Source organism: Rhineura floridana, chromosome 4, assembly GCF_030035675.1.
Source record: "Rhineura floridana isolate rRhiFlo1 chromosome 4, rRhiFlo1.hap2, whole genome shotgun sequence".
NCBI classification, from domain to species: Eukaryota; Metazoa; Chordata; class Lepidosauria; order Squamata; family Rhineuridae; genus Rhineura; species Rhineura floridana.
Window position 1 is genome coordinate 79,864,038 of NC_084483.1, and position 18,495 is coordinate 79,882,532.

Genomic DNA, 18,495 nt, shown 5'->3' on the forward strand with positions numbered 1-18,495 from the left:
AGGCCACATTCACGCCATACATTTATTTCACTTTAAACAGTCATGGCTTCCCCCACTGAATCCTGGGAAGTGTAGTTTATGAAGGGTGCTGAGAGTTGTTAGGAGATCCCTGTTCCCCTCACAGAGCTACAGTTTCCAGAGTTCTCTGTCAGTTCCCAGAAGGATGGACTATTAATCCACTCCGGGAATTATAGTGCTGTGAGGGGGCTAGGAGTCTCCTAACAACTCTCAGCAGTGCACCCTTCACAAGCTACCCTTCCCAGGATTCTTTTTGGGAAGCCATGATTTAAACAAGTGCACTAATAGTAGAATAAATGTATGGTACTAATGTGGCCCTAGAGTTCTGGTAAAAATATTATTATTATTAGTGTACTATGTCAACTATTTTTCTTTGGTGAATATGTTTTTGTTTCTAGGTTCTTACTCTGAATCCAGAGATAATTTAATTATGTATACATGTTCAGCATATCCAAATAAATATTTATATATCAGTTATTTCTGGACAGGAAATAAGGGTGCAGGAAAAATAAATTTCCTTGTTAGAGAAATGTAAACTTCTAAATTATCATTTATTTATTTAATTAAAATGTTTATATACAGCTTAATCATTTGCATTTCTAAGCAGTGTAGATAAAAATGAGCTATACATAAAACAAACAATAGAAGAAAAAAATAATCATAAAACCAAAAATGTCTGTTGGAACGATAAAGTTTTAGTCACACGCCTGAACTTCAACAAGGAAGGTTCCTGTCTAATCATAGTTGGGAGGGAGTTCCATAGGCTTTGGGCTTTTAGCTAATGTTGTTATGTATAAAGAATATCTATAAAGTTTGCACTATGTTTAAATCTGGCTTTTACTGTTTTTCAACAGGAATAAAATTACTAGGTGAAGTTGTTTTCAGATGGTGTGACTAAGGCATTGGATGACCAAGTTCTGGATGTTTAGCCCTACATAAATGCTGCCTTGTTTTAGATTCCGCAGGCTCAAAGTTCAAAGTTCATTTATTTACGGTCTGAGACCAGTACAAAGCCACAAAATACACAATTAATACTAAACAATTTAAAACAACAATCATTTGCAGGAGTAAAATCAAAGAAAATTAAAAGACCAGCGCTCAAGGTTGTGCGGGCAATTGAGCTAGCAGTGCTCTGCGGTGGGCAATTGCTGCGGCGCAGAATCTCGCAACCCTGTTTGTTGTTTGGGGGTGTTGGTCAGATAAAAGATAGGTAGCATAAAATGCGGGATCCCTGCCCGGGATTGTTGGATGATCGGAGATATAATTAAAAGGCAAAGATCCTGGTAAAAAGGACAATCTAAAAGAACGTGTGCAACAGATTCCACTCTGCCCACACCACAGGGGCAAAGGCGCTCATCCAAGGGAGTCTTGTGGTAACTGCCATCTAGGAGAGCTGACAGAAGTACGTTAAACTTCGCCAAGGTGAATGCCTTTCTAAGCCTAGGGGAGATGAGAGAGCTTAGATATCGCGCCGTGACAAAACCCCCAATGGGATGGGGTGGGCTGGAAATGGTCGCTGCCAGGACGCGGTGATTTTGGAGCTCTACATCCAGGATTCGTTGGTGAATATCTTGGCTCGCTTTGTGGAAGCCGAGCCGGGAGATGGCAGAAAGGGAAAAGCCTAGACTAGAAAGTTTCCTGATTAGTAATTTATGCCAATTAGATTGGTATGAATCAAAAAGTACAAGAAGGGCCAATCCCACAGGGGAAAACCACAATTTTAACCAAAACCTCGCTTTAAGCGACCAAATGCGAGCCTCTGTGGAAGGTAAACCTGCTTCAAGTCTCAGGGAATTATTGGAGACACAAGTTGAAATTCCCAGTATGGCTCTCAAGGCCATAAACGTTGGGAAGTTTGAGGAGGAGGCGCCTTGTGTCCTGTGAGAAAGGAGTTTTTTCATCTCATAACATCCTTGAGTGGTTAATTGCCTCTGGCTGGTGCCAGGGATTTTTGCCATATGGGGCAGAAATCCTAGGTTTTGTTCCACTTTTGGGGAGCCATCATGCCTGCTTGATGCTGCTCAATTGCGGTTCCAACTTACTATCCTGACTCGTATCTCTCTGAGGGAGAAGGCTATCCATCTACAAGTCTTTAGGGAAATATTTTGCTGCTAAACTTTGTGTACCTCTTTTACCTTGTTACCTTCGTATTTGTATTTTTTCTTTTCTTTTCTTCTATTATCAGTGTGTGTTCATTTCATGAGAAAGACCAGTCCTAAATTCAGTCCTTACCATCAACCATAGCTACCGTGTAAGTTTAAAGTGTTTTACCTAAGGCTGTTACGAGCAAAGAGTGTAACTTGGCTCTTGCCCTGTAAAAGCCAGGGAGGGTGACTGGGCTCTGGGTTCCCCTTCGACACAGAGTGGTTAACCAGTAAGGAGGGTGGTGGCAGTTGACTACCTTGCAGGGCTGTTGTGAGCGTGCACAGCCTTGGCAAAGCAGGATATTTGCCAGGATCAATTGCCCTGGGTTGGGGATTGATTTCTGGGACAAAGGACGGCACGGGGGAGTACCCCAGCTGCCCCTTTACATGGAATCCAAACTTAGACCCACTGAAACATTCATGACTAATTTAAATCACATTTAACTGAAGTCCCATTGATTTCAGTGGCTGTACTCGAAGCATGATCAGGTCTGGATAAAACTCCTTGAATTAGCATCGTTTGTGACAATCCGATTCAGTTGGTTTATAGTTATGTTGTAATGTGACATGATGTGCACGTTCCATTGCACATTGAAAGATATCGTTTTTCAAAGGCTAGATGGAATCCTTCAGCCACTTCAGCAACACACCATGAGGAACCCAGGGGTTATACATTAGCATTTGTATCAGGTTATTTTAGCCATCTTTATCATGCCTAGCATCATTTAGAATTCATTTGTGTGTGACTGTTCAGGTGGTCAGTGCCAGCTTTCAGGTTTTATGTGACACATCTATTTCATATTCCCCATCTGCAAGAGAGGGCAGAATACAGAAGCAGTCGGAATGTGGCATGAATTTCTGATATTCTTTTGCACAGGCACTGTCTAGCTTGAAATATGTGTTGCAACTGTGTGCTACAAAATTCATTTGTCCTTTAAATCAACACCCTATTAGTGTCTCAGGAAGATAAATATATTTCTGAAAATTCATGAGGATGGCTTCTCTCACATATTTCTCTGTACTCTGTACTATGTGGATTGGTTTGTTTTCATAAAACAGTTGGGTCTGTCTTACTAAAATTTCCCAACACCTCAATCCTGTCAGTCTGCTTTAGATATGGCAGTGCCAAGCTAACACCTTATGCTATCTCATCTAATGTAATATCCTATCATGAGAAGGCCAAACTAATTTTCTTTATGGTTAATTTATGTTTACTGTTAAATGGCAGGTAGCCAGAGATGATATAATGGGCTCAGAAAGTCCACCAAATAACTGTATAGTATTTTTGTTAGTACTTACTCATTGTGCCAGTACTTACTCATTCCAATAGAGTTTGCTCAGGAAGGACTTCCTGGTAGATTGTGTCCATGTCTACCATATAACTGATAGTGGTTGTGATGGTACAGGCTGTAGCCTTCATTATGTCAGGAAGGAGCAAATTAGCTGCTCCAACCCCTCCTTCTCTACCGCTGCCACCAAAAAGATGAGTTTGTATCCAACATTGCAACAGATTTCCACATGCGCAAGAGGAGTTACCCTTCATTTCCTCCCCGTGCAGCCCTCCAAATCTGCTCCACAGGGTTGTGGGTAGTCTTCTTGTACAATGTTAGATCTCACTTGATATCTCTATTCTCTGGCTATCTCCACTAAACAGCCCTTTAAACAGTAGAACTTTTTTACGGATCTGGCCAACTCTCTCTGAACTGGATAGTGAAATAAGGCAATTAGATGTGTGGTGAATACTAAGATGTCACAAAGTTAAAGCAAAGCAAAGCAAATTTTGCTTTTTCTAAAGGTAATTTATAAGGCATCAAATCAATAAATTATTGTGAGATTTTTTGGTGGGGCAGGGGACTTAGCTATTCAAACTATTTTAAAAAGTTAATCATAAGAGCAAATGAAAATAACATAGGATAATTTGTCCACCTAAAGTCCTAAACCTTATCTAGACTGTTCCCCTAACCAAGCCAATACTTAGAAGTCAAGAAGTCTAGCTTTTTGAAGAGACTGGATTTGTCTTCTGATATCATCCTTTTCTTCTTTCTGCTGCAGCAGTCTGCCTCCCAACTCTAACTCTCTCACCTTAACTAAACTCTGCTGGCTTTCCTTTTACACATTATTTCCACTCCCTCTCCCAAACTCTTGGCCAACAAGATGTCAGAGTTCTGATTCATTTTTGCTCTCCGTTAATTTCTTAGATTTCTTTCTACCTCCTTCCGCTTAAGTCTTCTGCTTTTGTTTTATACTTGAGTTTCAGTTCCTTTGGCTGAACCTTTGACCCTCCTATGAAACAGCTGGTCTGAACATCCTCACCAAAGCAGAAGGCAACCATTTTACAAATAAATGGAACACAGTGGTGTTCAGTTACTTTGATGTAACTACTTGTATGAACAAAGCATGGGACTCTTGACATGTTCTTCTGTAGTTGCGAGGTGATGTTCCTTGCTTTGGAAAGAGCCTGCTTAGATAAATATGGCATCTATAGTTATATTTTATGAAGCATCTTGTGAATGAAGAGTCTTGCACATGTACTTTCTGGCACGAGTTTGCAGAGATTTTGCCTAACAGCTTCCAGCATGACAGGAAACCTTGGATCACATTCCTCATACTGCTCTTTGTGGCTGCTTATTGTTAGGTACAGCACACGTGATTATCTTAGCACAATGTGTATGTAGCAGATTCAAGGATTATGGTGCTTGTATGGTTTTGATTGCAAGCACTACCACATTAATGTTGTATGTGACACTAAGAACTTTGAATGCAAAGAAGGGCCTCATGTGACAGAAGCCAAGGGTCTACAAAGCAACTATTTTAGACATTTTGAGCTGTGTCAAGTTTTGGATAAGGACACGCTTTAGTGAGCTCGTGCCAGTTTTTGGTGGGTGTTAATTTTAGGTCCAAAAGGTGCAATGGAAATCGGACAACTCCCACATATGCTTCCTTCAAGCTGTGAGACAGAGATAGGCAAAGGTTTGGCAGCTGCTCAACTTGGGAACGGCAAGATTTATTACTTTTTTCTCACTTATCTGAGAACATGTGTTGGATGCCTTACTATAATTATTAATACAGTTGTCATGAATATGTAGAACAATAGGAGGGAGAGCAACTGACAAGTTTGGATGGACCAACATGACAGCCCTTTGAAAGGCAGGATTTGGTGGTATGGGGTAATTTAGTGTAATATGCATCCTCTCCCTTTCCATTCTGCAGGAAGGTAAAATTGATAAGCATAGTATTAATTCTACTGATGCTTGTGACTTGTGATTCTCTAATCCAGTAACTAAGGGGCAATTGATACAAACACAGAAGGGGCAATTAAATCAAACTCCGGAAAATGGTGTGTGTTTGTGGTGGGCAGCAGTGTTGCATAGAGCTTGTGATAAAGATGCTAAAAGAATTGTGATACTTTTTCCAAGTGTGGATTTCATGGGGGGAAATCCCATTAAATTTGCCCTTTTCTTGATGTGAATCTATTGTCAGTTGGGATTTAATAGCCTATTTCATAATTCATCCAGTTTGCTTAGAGAATATTCATTCAATTGTTTTAACTCACATTGTTATAGTTGCCTCAACAAAGTCCAAAACTACCTTTGGATTATTTTTTTTTGTCTTGATAATTTTAAATCTAATACCCTTTTGATCTCTTTTGTCAGTTGGTATCTATGTTTATCTAGTACAGGGAGTAGCCACCAGCATTCTGCTGCAAAATATATTTTTTTGGAGTCTGCCAAAATCAAAGCAGAATCCATCTTCAGGATGCAGTCTGATTTCAAATGTGGTGACCTAAGGCTTGGTGGAATGCAAGTAGAGTGGACTGATAATAAGGCTAGATTCTCTTTAATATGTCACTTCCCATTTATCCACAGCATATTAATCTTCCTCTCATTATCATATGGGCATTAGACAGTTATGTAACTTCAGTTTTTGTTTAATACCTCCGATCATACAAACTTACCCACTTCTTACTCCCCTCTCTTTTCTAGTCCCTGTGTCTTATTATGTATTCTTTTCCTGCTTGCTCAGTTTGTGTTTGCATCTCTATATATTATCTTGCTCTAATTGTTGAATCTTTGTGAGATCTAAATTGGTACCATTTTAAGCAGCCATTTGTCACTTGCTTTCCCAGTATGTGATGTTCTTGTTTTCAAGTTATTTCAGCATCCATTTCCCAAGGGATGGGTTTTTATAGTCTTGGCGGTAGAGGGAAAAGAATCTTCCTCTTTTTTTTAGCCATGAGGCAACAGGCTAAAATAAGGAATCAGTTTGTGAAACTAAACCTCTTTGGGGATTTGATAATATACTAATCAGAAGAGTGAGAAGGAACTTACAATGTGCCCATTGTGGCCTGTTTGCTCTGGCTCTTCTTACATCCTGTTGTTTTAACTTGTGTCTCGTTTCCGATTTTCAGTCAGAAACTGTCCTATAAAGTGAACCTTGACACACGTTACACCCCTAAAAGAAAACAGACAAATAAATCCATGGAAGGTTTGCAAAGCCCATAGAAGGAAAAAGGGCCATAAGGATTTTCTATGCCTATTTAAAAAGGTCTACTCTCCACTCTTCCATTCCCTGGTGATGTTGTGTGTGTGGGGAAAGAAACCAAAATTCACGTGTAACCACAGGGATACCTTGGGCAAGTCCCAAGCTCCCTCTCCACCCTGCTGCCACTGTACCTTGACCTTAGACCTTGCGGATATTAACAACTTCTGCCCAGTCTCTAATCTCCCCTTTTTGGGCAAGGTGATTGAGAAGGTAGCAGCTGCTGAACTCCAAGTTTTCGTGGATGAATCGGACTATCTAGACCCTTTTCAATCAGGCTTCAGGCCTGGTCATGGGACAGAGACTGCCCTGGCCACCCTGCTTGATGACCTACGCTGGCTATCAGACAGGGGTAATGCATCCCGCATCTTGGCGGCCTTCGATACGATCAACCATGGTATCCTTCTGGGCTGTCTAGCTGGGATGGGATTGGGAGGCACTGTTTTATGGTGGCTTCGGTCCTACCTGATGGACAGGACCCAGAAAGTGGTGCTGGGAGACTACTGCTCGATTCCCTGGCTGTTGGCCTACAGGGTACCGCAAGATTCCATTCTGTCTCTCATGCTCTTTAACATTTATATGAAACCACTAGAAGAGGTCATCCAGAGATTTGGAGTACAATGTCACCTGACGTGTCACCTGAAGATGACACCTGAAGTTGATTCAAGGCCAGGCCAAACACCCTTCAGAGCCATTAGCATGTTTCTACAAGAATGCTTCATCTTCTTTGACTTACATCAGTTGACTTTTTGGCAGATGCCTGGGGCTCTGAGTTTCAGCTATGGTGGACTATCTAAATGATAGCATATGCAGCCTTTGGTGCAGTCATGCACTGCTTTCTGCTGTGGGCAGCAAAGGTGTACTGATATGGTCCTTCCATATACTTGTTGCGTTACAGTGTATGATCTACATATGTTTTGGGCTCATATTTTTTCACTGAGACCTAAGCATGAAAAACTCAACTTAAAACCAGACTTCATCAGAGCAATCTGTCTATTAATTTTAATCTCTGTTGCTGTTACTTGATCTTAGACATTATTGAAGTAATGTTTTTTCTCTTGCTGTGTCTTTTCATTTATCCAGGGGGTATTTTTGAGTGTGTGGAATCTGGCCCAACAGGACCAATGGGAGCAGAAGAACTGGCCTTCAGATTTGCTGTGAACACAATCAACAGAAACAGAACTCTGTTGCCAAACACTACGCTAACATACGATACTCAGAAGATAAATCTCTATGATAGTTTTGAAGCATCAAAAAAAGGTATGTTTCTAAAAGGTTTGGAGCAGGGATGAGGAACCTTTTTTTCAGCGTGAAAGCCATGGGCAGTCTTCCAGGAGCTGCATGGCTCTGGTGGGTAGGGCCTAAGCAAAAGTTGGCAGAGAAGTAATGTCACAGTTACGGTTGTACAGTAGGCTACATTCCAGCTGTACAAAAAGTGGAGATTTTTAGACACACACATACACCAATCCATCCTCTTTCCAGTCAAGAAACGGGCAACATCACATCTCAACAACACATTCCAACCAGGAAAAAACCGCATTTGAGGAAGGCCCAGAGCAGGGCCATGGATGCTGTTGATGCTCTGTTTTGAGGAACCAGGAACTGAGGCTGAAAGAAATGGATTTATCTAAGGCTACCAGTGACTTTTATGACTTGATGGGGTTGTTCCCTCAGGTCTCTTGGGCACAATTCTCACACTTTGTCTCCTTTCATAAGTCTAGTTTGCGTGGCTTCAGGGATTCAAAACTTTGTCAGTTATTTCTATACGACAGAAGTCAGAAATGAAAGATGGAACATTCAAATAACATGGCGCCTTTATTGTAACAGGAGCCTAAACAACCAAATGTATGGGTTCAGCAGTGGCTATCCCTCTTGATTGGTGTCCACGCAAATGTTGCATCAAAAGTATTGCCATCCTGGGCTCCTGCTGGGAGGAAGGGCGGGATATAAACAAACAAACAAATAAATAAGTGTTGTTATTTTAGATCTCAGTCCAGTTAAGTCCAAATACTTGGATATCAGCTGGTTTAGTACCATTGCAATAAGTTTTAAATTGGCTATATATCAGGCTGCCCATCAGCTGGATACTTGGAATGGAGTACAGATGGGAAATTAATTAGATTTTAAAAGTACCACACTGATGAAAAATCTCTGGGCAAGGCCAGAATTCCCCCAAGATGCCATTTGAACTAAGAATTCTGGAAACGCAATCAAAATTCTACCTAATACAGTTTTTTGACGACCATACTGTTAGCTTAGAATAGAATCATTGTAAACCACATGAAGAAATATGTCTTTCAGGATTTGTTAAAGTCTGCTGGGAGGGATTGAGTAATTTGCCAGCCATTTCTGCTTGTTAAAGATTGCATCTCATAGCATTTTTATTACAGTTGTATAAAAGTGCAATGCATTAGTGAACAATAGTTTTTTCTTTTTTAAAAAAACAGTGTTCATGCTTAGCATTTACAACAGTACAAAGGTGTGTGGCGATCCTCAAACATCATGAGGAAATTCACATCCCATTGAAATCCATGGCAAAGTTCCCATTGATTTCTAATGGAGCTGGATTGCATCCCATGACTTTTAAAGAATTGTGCTTTATTCTCAAACTTCACACAATGATATTTCTCAGTGCAAGACATAACTCTGTAGCACTATGCAGATAGACAGCAGAGTACCCCTGAGATTTACCAATTTGATTTATGAATTCTCCCTGCATTCTTTTGTATTGTACTGTTTACTTCAGCTCCTTTCTACGATTAGTGGAAGAAGCTAAATCAATAGTGTTGGGGCTTTTTAAAAAAAAGATGATGGAACCCCTACTACCTCACTGCTAAAAAGACAAAATTACCAGAGAGTGGCCTCCTCAGACCCTTCCACAAAGACAGGATTATTACTACTTTAGGAAGAAACTCTCTCTGGACATTTCTTCTAGATTATGCTTATTGCATAGTTAGCAAAGAGTTAGGACAAATTCCTAATAATTTTTAGCATAAAGACACTTTCTCAGAACTTGATTCGCCTTATCAGGAAAAAAAATGGATACATTGAAATATGTAAAGAGCATAACAATGAAGTGTTTCCTCTGCAGAAATATTTAGTGGCTGTACCTGTAGCCACAGCAATGGTGGATTGCTCTGGGTTCATGATGTGATGGCAGATTCTCCTTTGCAAGGAGAAAAAGAAATAATTTGGTCTAGAAAGCACATTCAAGTTCCTTAGCAATCGAAGGTGAATTCCACTATAAGTTCTACCTCAACTTTTCTGCTGCAGTACATTTATTTTAATATATTTTCTTCTTTGCCATACAAATATCAGAACGGTATAAAACAATACATACACAACCAAAGAAAGATAAAAAAGGAGCATTATTCACATTGTTACATATAAAGATTTCATTTTTTGTTAATTGCCCTTGTTTAATAATTGTTTTCTTTTCTGCTTTGAGTTTTCCTGTATAGTCTTTTTAGAGTGATCCATGGACACACATACACACACACACACACACCTCACTCACTCACTCACTCATTCACTCACTCACTCACTCACTCACATAACCCCATATACAATATGCTCAAAATGTTTCCCATTTTACAGAATCAATCTCCATACCAACATCTTCCTCCCATTGTTGTCGTAGACTATGTAAAGTCCCAGTAGTTAGATCTAGTAATATTTTATATAAAGATGATAAAGAACCCTTATAAGTGAATGATGTTCCCACCAAATACTTCTCAAATGAAGTCAGTGATTTCTGTCCCTGCTCCTCCACAGATGGTACTGTAATTGCAGTACATTTTGACTTTTTTATTTTTGTGACATCAAGGTCACGTTGAGATGTACTATCAAAAACCATGATTTTACATGCCAGGGAAGTTATGCTCCAGGCTAATAGGGTGGTGCAAATGTTCAGAATCGGGTAGTGCTAGTTAGTCTTTATGGATGCATAGCCAACTAGGTAACAAAATGCAAACAAGAAGTCATGAACGTGATGGCCCATGGCTGTCCTATTATTTTTGTTAGCTGATTACAACCTGGAGTGTTAGAAAGATGATGATGATGATGATGATTGTTATTATTATTAATAATAATTGTTTTTGCTATTTTAATTACTTTCATTAAATTTATATCCCACCCTTCCTTCCAAAGGGAGCCCAGAATGGCAAACAAGTAATAAAACACTAAAAAAATCTTTTTAAAAAAATCTTAAAAACATAACATTGTTTAACATGTCTTAAAACGTCTTAGAAACAATTACAATACAGATGTAGACTGGGATAAGGTATCTGCTTAAATGGTTTGTTGAAAGAGAAAGGTCAAAGATAATGTCGAAGCAAAGGTGAGAGTTTGCAACTCCTGCCTGTAACCCATGGAGTTGATAGTGGAAGCATCTGAAGTCAATGGTACAAAAAATGCCAAAGACAAGTGAATGTGCAGGAGGGCACCTGATAGCCTCTGACTTTATGAATGTCTGCCTTGATTATGGTATAATCTCTGCCTCGTTTTAAGCCTTCTAGAGACACAACAGTAGCTGAACACAGATTTGTTGAAACTGACAGCTAACTGTGTACTTATCTATAGCTTAATTCTTATTATGTATTTTGAAAATGAAATTATTTAAGACAGGTAACTTTCTGCCTGTAAAGAGAGATTTGCATCAAAAACAAGCCTGCTTTGGCAAGAGACAGCCAGAAAAACTAGCATTTTTTCTCTGCTGTTCTCTGCGTGTTGTTAATCATACTTTTCTTTATTTTCAGCATGCGATCAGCTCTCTCTTGGAGTTGCAGCTATCTTTGGACCTTCACATAGCTCTTCGGCTAATGCAGTGCAATCTATTTGCAATGCCTTAGGGGTTCCACATATACAGACGCGTTGGAAGCATCAGGTTTCAGACAACAAAGACTCATTCTATGTCAGTCTGTATCCAGATTTCTCTTCACTCAGCCGTGCCATCCTTGACCTTGTGCAGTTCTTCAAGTGGAAAACTGTCACAGTTGTTTATGATGACAGCACAGGTAGGGATAATTGTGGTACTTTATGTAGTTGCATTTGTGAGTGTGCTTAATATGTTACAAACATCTAAATAAACATATAATTGTGTACAACAGTGAGATTTTGTTGTGAAAAATTAGAAAATTCATATATTCATACTATCTACAAGTCCATTATACTTAAAGTATTTTCTGTATATTTGATTTATATTGACATAAAAATGGAAGAGAAGAATTTCAGAACACTGCATAAAAACCTAAAGGTTTCTCTAAGTATTTGTCTAGGCATCTTGACTCAAGGAAAATGTCTTAAAATTTAATGAGAACAATTTCCTTTTGCTGTTTCAGCTTGAAAACAAATCAGGGAGCTCCTCTGTTTTATACACGTGTCTCTGTTTAACAGAGCACTCTGCAACCCCTGCAGTTTACATTTTGCAGAAAGATTTGTAATTTTAAACCTGCAGTTTGCTTTCATAAAAGCTACAAGCAAACCAGTCCTGGGATGCTCATCCGTGACATTTGAAAAAATCTAAAGGTGTGCAGGTTCTTGCATGTGTAGGATTTTGAGGGACACCATTAGCTCTTGTATGAGCAAACATTGACTTCAGGGCTGGGAATAGCTCTGTGTGCTGAATGTGAATGTACAGTTGTCCCTGACACTAAAGTCCATATTAAAGTTTGCTAAGGAACTCCATATGCAAATAGAGATTTGAACACTATAAATCTTTAAGTGGCTGGCAGGGAGGGGCATTTAAAACATGAGTGGCTGGCAGGGAGGGACACTTCCACACACCTGGCCTTTCCATAGAAGCATCACTGCCTCCAATGGGAGGGAGAGGAGGAGGCAGTGAGGAGGTTGGCACTGCGCGGGTGCACCAGTATGTCTGCATAGTGTCGGCCTCCCCTCCCTCCCTCTCTCCTGTGAAGTGGCAGTGATGCTGCTGCAGGGCAGACAGATGCTCAGTCCCCACTGACTGCTCCTGAACTAAGATATATCTAGTGATATAAATATTCAGCTTTATTATATTCATTTGACTTGATTTTGGTAAGGTGTTTTTTTTTGCGTCACCAAATCTGTACAGTTCCACTCAGAAAGGCTCAAAGGTAAAGCATCTGCTTCTTTGGGTGCCCCTGCAAAATAAGGTGTGGTGAATAGCTACTAGAGAAAGGACCTTTTCAATAGTGGCATCTAGACTATAGAATGCCCCCTGAGAGAGGCCCACCTGGTGCCTATCTTGTTTCTTTTCTTCATCAAGTAAAGACCTTCTTTGTTTTCCAAGGCTTTTCAGTTGCACCATTTTAAAGATCTATTAATGAGTTATAGTCCCTTTGAATACTTCTGAGACCTGTGAATTTTTGGTGCTTTGTTTTATGGTTGTCTTCTGTTTCTGGATTTAAGCTGTATCAGGTTTTATGGTTTTCTTTGTGTATACAGCTGGTTTTATCTTTTATTCTAAGCTGTCCAGAGAACCTTCGTTAATGGGTCACACATAAATACTATAAATAAAATAATGCTTAACAGGCAGAAGGTTCCAGGTCCAATCTCTAGCATTTCGGGGTAAGGCTGGGAAAGAGGTCCTGCTTGAAAATCTTGAGAGTTGATGCCAGTCAGTGTAGGCAATACCAAAGCAGATGGACCAGTGATAGATTTCTGTGTTCTGTAGGACATTGTTCAGTGATTCTTCCTAAGACAATCTTCCCATTGCAAGGAGAAAAGTAGGATTTCCCGGTATATTATTATTAAAGATAACTGTTAGAATTAAATATATGCATCCTGACTGTATGGCTTTAAAATCTGTGGTGTCAGTTTAAATATGTTAAGGTGCAATCCTAATCCCCTTTACCTGGGTGGAAGCCCCACTGAATTAAATTGAACTGAGTAGAAATGGTTAGGATTGCAGCCGTATTGAACACATAAATATTCTTATTAAAATGTGACTATATTTAAACAGAGTAAATATCTAAATTGCAAAAGAATCCTATATTATGAAGAACCAGGGAAGTTTTTGACCGTCTAGCGCCATGTTGTTGTGACAACAGGCAACTTCAACCCTCTTTCCTTAAAGACCTACATGCTTGTGCTGCTTGAAGGAGCTTGGCCCAACCATTAATATCTACTTGCAAGATGGTTCTTGGATGATTGTTTTCAACTTTTGCCCCCCCAAAAGAGAAGAAGATAAATATACATCCCCACCTTTTTTAAAAGAAATCTTTACTTCAGAGAAACATTATTTTTTGATACTGAGCGTGCTGAGAAGATTGTTTGCTTATTTTAAAAAAATATGGCTGAGTTTTGGGCAGTTAGACAGCCACCACACAGTATAATTGTTGCACAAGACATCCCGTGTCCTCCATAAATTGGTTTTTCAAGAATCGTTTTGCAATAAGAGCTTCTCTAAAACAACTGTGATGTGCTGTGAGTGTGTTCTCTGCATGTGTCCTTGCAAGACATACCCTCAGTTTGGTGGAAGAAGGTTTGACCTGTATCTGTCCCCTTTGCTGTCTGTGACACACTAAAATCTAGATGAAATGTATTGATCTGGATAAAGCATGGTGTCACCAGCAATGTCATGGGAGAGGATGTGAGAGCTGTGGAACATTTGACCATTGTTTCCCCTAGCAATAAATCAGTCACTTTCAAATGATCTGTGCTGACATTTCTTCTAAACCATATAGATGCAAACAGGTGCATTAGGTCCTCGGAATTCTAAGCGTAAGGATATTTAACAGCACCTGATTTTATAGTTTTCAGCAACTTGCATGGAGTTTCTAGGCAGTCTTTCTCTGGCTAGCTCTGGCATTCAGATCTTAAGGGTGGGATCCAGTTGGTGCCCATGCACTTATGGTGTTTACACTTACAAGACTTTTGATCCAGTGGGTGCCTCTGCTAATGAAAGGAGGAGGAATTTTTGTGTCCTCTGCCAATCAGCTGTAGGAATCTCCAGAGCAGAGAGAAAGGTGGTGTACTGGGTTGCAGGAGAAAGCAACAGAAATTACCTCCCCTTCTCTTGCTTTGGAGGACTCCTCAACTAGATAGAAAACCCTTCTGTTAGTGCAAGAGCACCAACTGGTTTGCACCCTTTATAAAAGGGAAAAAAAAGATACATCTTTAGATACATCTTTTTGGGCAAATCTCCACTACTTGTTTAATCTGTTAATACAATTGACAGGTCATATTGATATTAAAAGTTGTATTATAAATGTTTGTAATAAACTATGTATGGTGGTCATAAGCATGGCACTGCCCTGGGCAGTTATAAAGTGCTGTATACTTTAAGGGTATGCTATAAATAATTAATAATTAATAATAATTAATATCTCATTTATAGGCAACCTATTTCAAGCACAGAACAAGAACCTGCTAAAGGAGTGATAAACTATAGTTATAACAAAAGGGATTGTATCTGTTGTATTTCATAACTATTTCATTTTTAATGAGAATGCTGAAAAGACATTGTTTATCAACTGTCTGAAAATGAAACCTTAATATCAAAGGAAACTCACTTTTTCTGTGATGGTCTTCATAATGTCAGAGCATGTATTTCAGGAAGATTGGCTTTGCAGCAAGAAAGGCCTGGGATGCCTTGCTTATCAGTAGATTTCAGTGTGTGTGTGTGCATGCTACAGGTGATATTTGAACAGCACAGTGGAAATTTACTTATCCAGCATTTCTGCTCTTGAAGGACATTAGTAACTGCCCTGCCCAAGGCCACTGAAGTCAGATGCGGACACAAAGGTGTGCTTTTCTTTAATAGATTTAATGGGAAATTTCAGTTCAGAGCATTTCAGGAATTAGTTTACAGATCACACAGGATTCAGCATCTCTACACAGCATAACTAGGCATGCTACACAGGCATGACTAAGATGTTGTCACAGAAATTAGACATGTCCCCTTACAACCCTTAAGTAAGTGTGGGCAGGCTCATTCTACTTATGTGAGGAAGATGTCACAAAATGGGAGAGTGTGTGTACGCAAGCTCTCCTCCTTAGTGGGACAGTGGGAACCCTTTGAGCCTGCTGGCGCAGTTGCCTACATGTCTGTGGTGAGGTCGGTGGATTGAACAAAGAAGGGGAGTGAAGGGAAGGTGAAAGGGCATCCTCCTGATTGGCAGCGTCTCGTCAGTTGTAACTGGAGCTACAAGGGCAGAGCTGTCACTGTCAATGGCCCTGAAGCCTTCAATCTCAACACTCTCTGACTGCAAATCATTAGGACCCTCCCCTAAGTCCCATTCCGTCTCCATCACTTCAAGGCCATTCCATGGGGCTCATGATAGTAACAGTTGGCAACCCTTTATTAGAATAGATTAACTGGAGGCTTACTCATGTTCATGAAGAATCACTCATGAGCAATTCTTCTGGTGCTCTTTGTTGGTAGGTACAGTGTGTATCTCCTCTTTGTCAGAAAACTCTTTGGTGCAAACATACTGCAAAAAAAGAATATACACTTATTTCAGCTAGCTTCCCTGGAATGGAATCAGGCAAAAATCAAATTGCTATCAGTGGTCTAAAAGTAAATAGGAGCAGACTGGCTAACTATCATAGAAGATAAGCATTACATTGGGTGTTGATGCAGTATAATGAAAAACAACAACAAAACAAATAATAGTTTATTAAGCATGCTTAAGGCTATTAAAATCAATGTTGGGTTGTGGCCGTTATGTTTTTTTGCTCAATTCATACTAATGTAAACCCTTATTTGTTTGCCAAATGCAGATCAAAGCCGAAAGCCTGAAGTGCACAGTTGTTTGTCCTTATCTCTCTATCTTTTTCTACTTCTAACATCTTCCCATTTTTATGAGCTTATAGAATTAATGGTACATGTTGTTTGATCCCTCCTTTAACTGAGTTTTCTCATAGTAGATGTTTGCCTTCTGCACAGTCCTATTGCACTTTCCTCACTCTGTTATGGCAGGTTTTCTGTCATGAGACACTGCCTCCTTTATATCCTCCTTTTCTTGATTAATAAAGTATACAGTTGGGTGTAGCAGCATGTCAAGGATGCCTCACTCAAAGGATCTAGACAATCTCTCCCAGCTGCTTCCTGTGCTGTTAAACAATGTAGGTAATATCATTCTTGTACAATCCTGCATGAGTAGCACCTGAGAAACTAAACACATTTCTCCTAATACTTCTATCTTTGTATACTCTTCTAAATAAGTGGATAACTGTTCATATACAAGTTCAGGAACTTCTGCTATCTGTTCAAGTTGACATAGCAGATGGGAATCACCCACAGCGTTGGATTCTGCTAAAAGGCCTGAAGAACCAACATAGGAACATTTCCCTCTCAGCCTCTAGACCAGGGTCACTAATCACTTTGGACTAGAGTGCACATTTTGAATTTTGAAAGAGTACTGTGGGCACCAGCCATAATATGGCATAACACAGAATTAGAAAGAGTACTGTCATATTGAAGCCTTTCCCATAATTTTATCTCCATACTAGAAAGGCTTAATCTGTTTAATTTCTGACTGCTATACAGCTGTTAAAGGACAAAACCCCTGTTTTCCTCCAATGCTGACTGTAAAACGAAGCCTAAATTGCTATCCTGCACCCAATTTCCTGGGAGTAAGCCCTATTAAACCACTTCTGAGTAGACATGTATGTCATTGTGCTGTAACTATCCAATGAATTCTTAATGAGTGTACAGCAGAAGACATGCCTGAGCCTCTCTGCAAAGTTTTCACATTTGACTTTTGGGGCGAGAGAGGATTCTATAATATCTACCCACACTTATTGTGTAGTAGCAGTTTTAGAAAATAACTTCTGGGAACTACCTGATCTTAGATGAACCCACCACAAGAAAGCTGCATCCTGGTTGCTTGGGAAAAGTGAAGGGCAAACTATGGAGATTCCAAGGACGAGAAAATAAGACAGAAGCAGGAGAAGTGCATTAAAGGGAGGGGAAAGCAGTAGCTCTTTAAAACACCAGGGATTCTTATTGCCTGGTGTCCAGAAAACTCACTTAGCAGTCACAGCTCTGATTTCACTCACTGGCAAAAAAATCCTGACAGGTGGGAGAGCAAAGTTGATGGTTTTAGAGGAATTGCTTAGAAGAGTAGCTGCATATTTTGCTTCATAGCTTTGTTTCTAGGAAGGCTAGAGGGTTTGTTTTTTAAATGAAAGCTCAGAATCTGGGGGCCCTGCTCACAGGCACCAATGAAGGTATTCATGGGCATTGGATTAGCCACCCCAGCTCTAGGCATAGAATCACTAACAGGACTATCAAAGCTTTGTCAACACCATAAACTGTTTAAAAACTTGACTGAAAATAATCAAGGAAGGATGCCTCATCCAAATGCACCTGAGGTTGGTTGCCAACACACATTTAGAATGTTCTTCAAAAGGGGGGTTCTGGGGGAAAATCCCTATAATTTTCCAAGTCTCCCCTACTCAAAGATAGTTTTTTAAAGGATCCCCAATGGTATTACTGCTTAGGCAGGCAATGTGAAAAGAAACAGCCCTGCTGACTAACCTCCAATCAGCAAAGCAAGGGAGATGACATCATTTACAGAGTCAGATCTTTACAGAACAGAGTTCACAGCATATCGTGTTCTTTGTAATTAAGGGAAAAGAAATTGGTGTCCTCCTAGGTGACTGAAGTTTAAAGGACTGCTTGGAGCGCTAGAGAACCCTCAGTGAACCACCATTACTTTTTTTCCTCAGTGCTAACTGCACATATTTTAAGTAGGAACAAGTTCATATAAATCACCTAAATGACCAATCCCTTTTCAGAAGCCAACACTGACTTGGTTTACAGGAATGACATTTTTTACGTGTATGCAGTTGAAGGAGGCATTTT

General features: G+C 39.8%; 1 protein-coding gene across 11 annotated transcripts in view; it reads left to right on the forward strand.

Moving 5' to 3' along the window:
- The window catches only part of GRIK2 (glutamate ionotropic receptor kainate type subunit 2), a 614,747-nt gene that overhangs the window by 78,984 nt on the left and 517,268 nt on the right, over positions 1–18,495 (forward strand). For all 11 annotated transcript variants that reach the window (XR_009762209.1, XM_061623432.1, XM_061623434.1 and 8 more), the window contains 2 exons: positions 7,785–7,961; positions 11,459–11,716. Coding sequence is in view for 10 of the 11 variants with exons in the window: in XM_061623432.1 (XP_061479416.1) it covers positions 7,785–7,961; positions 11,459–11,716 (435 nt within the window). In the remaining variant the exon portion in view is untranslated. The remainder of the gene's footprint in view (positions 1–7,784; positions 7,962–11,458; positions 11,717–18,495) is intronic.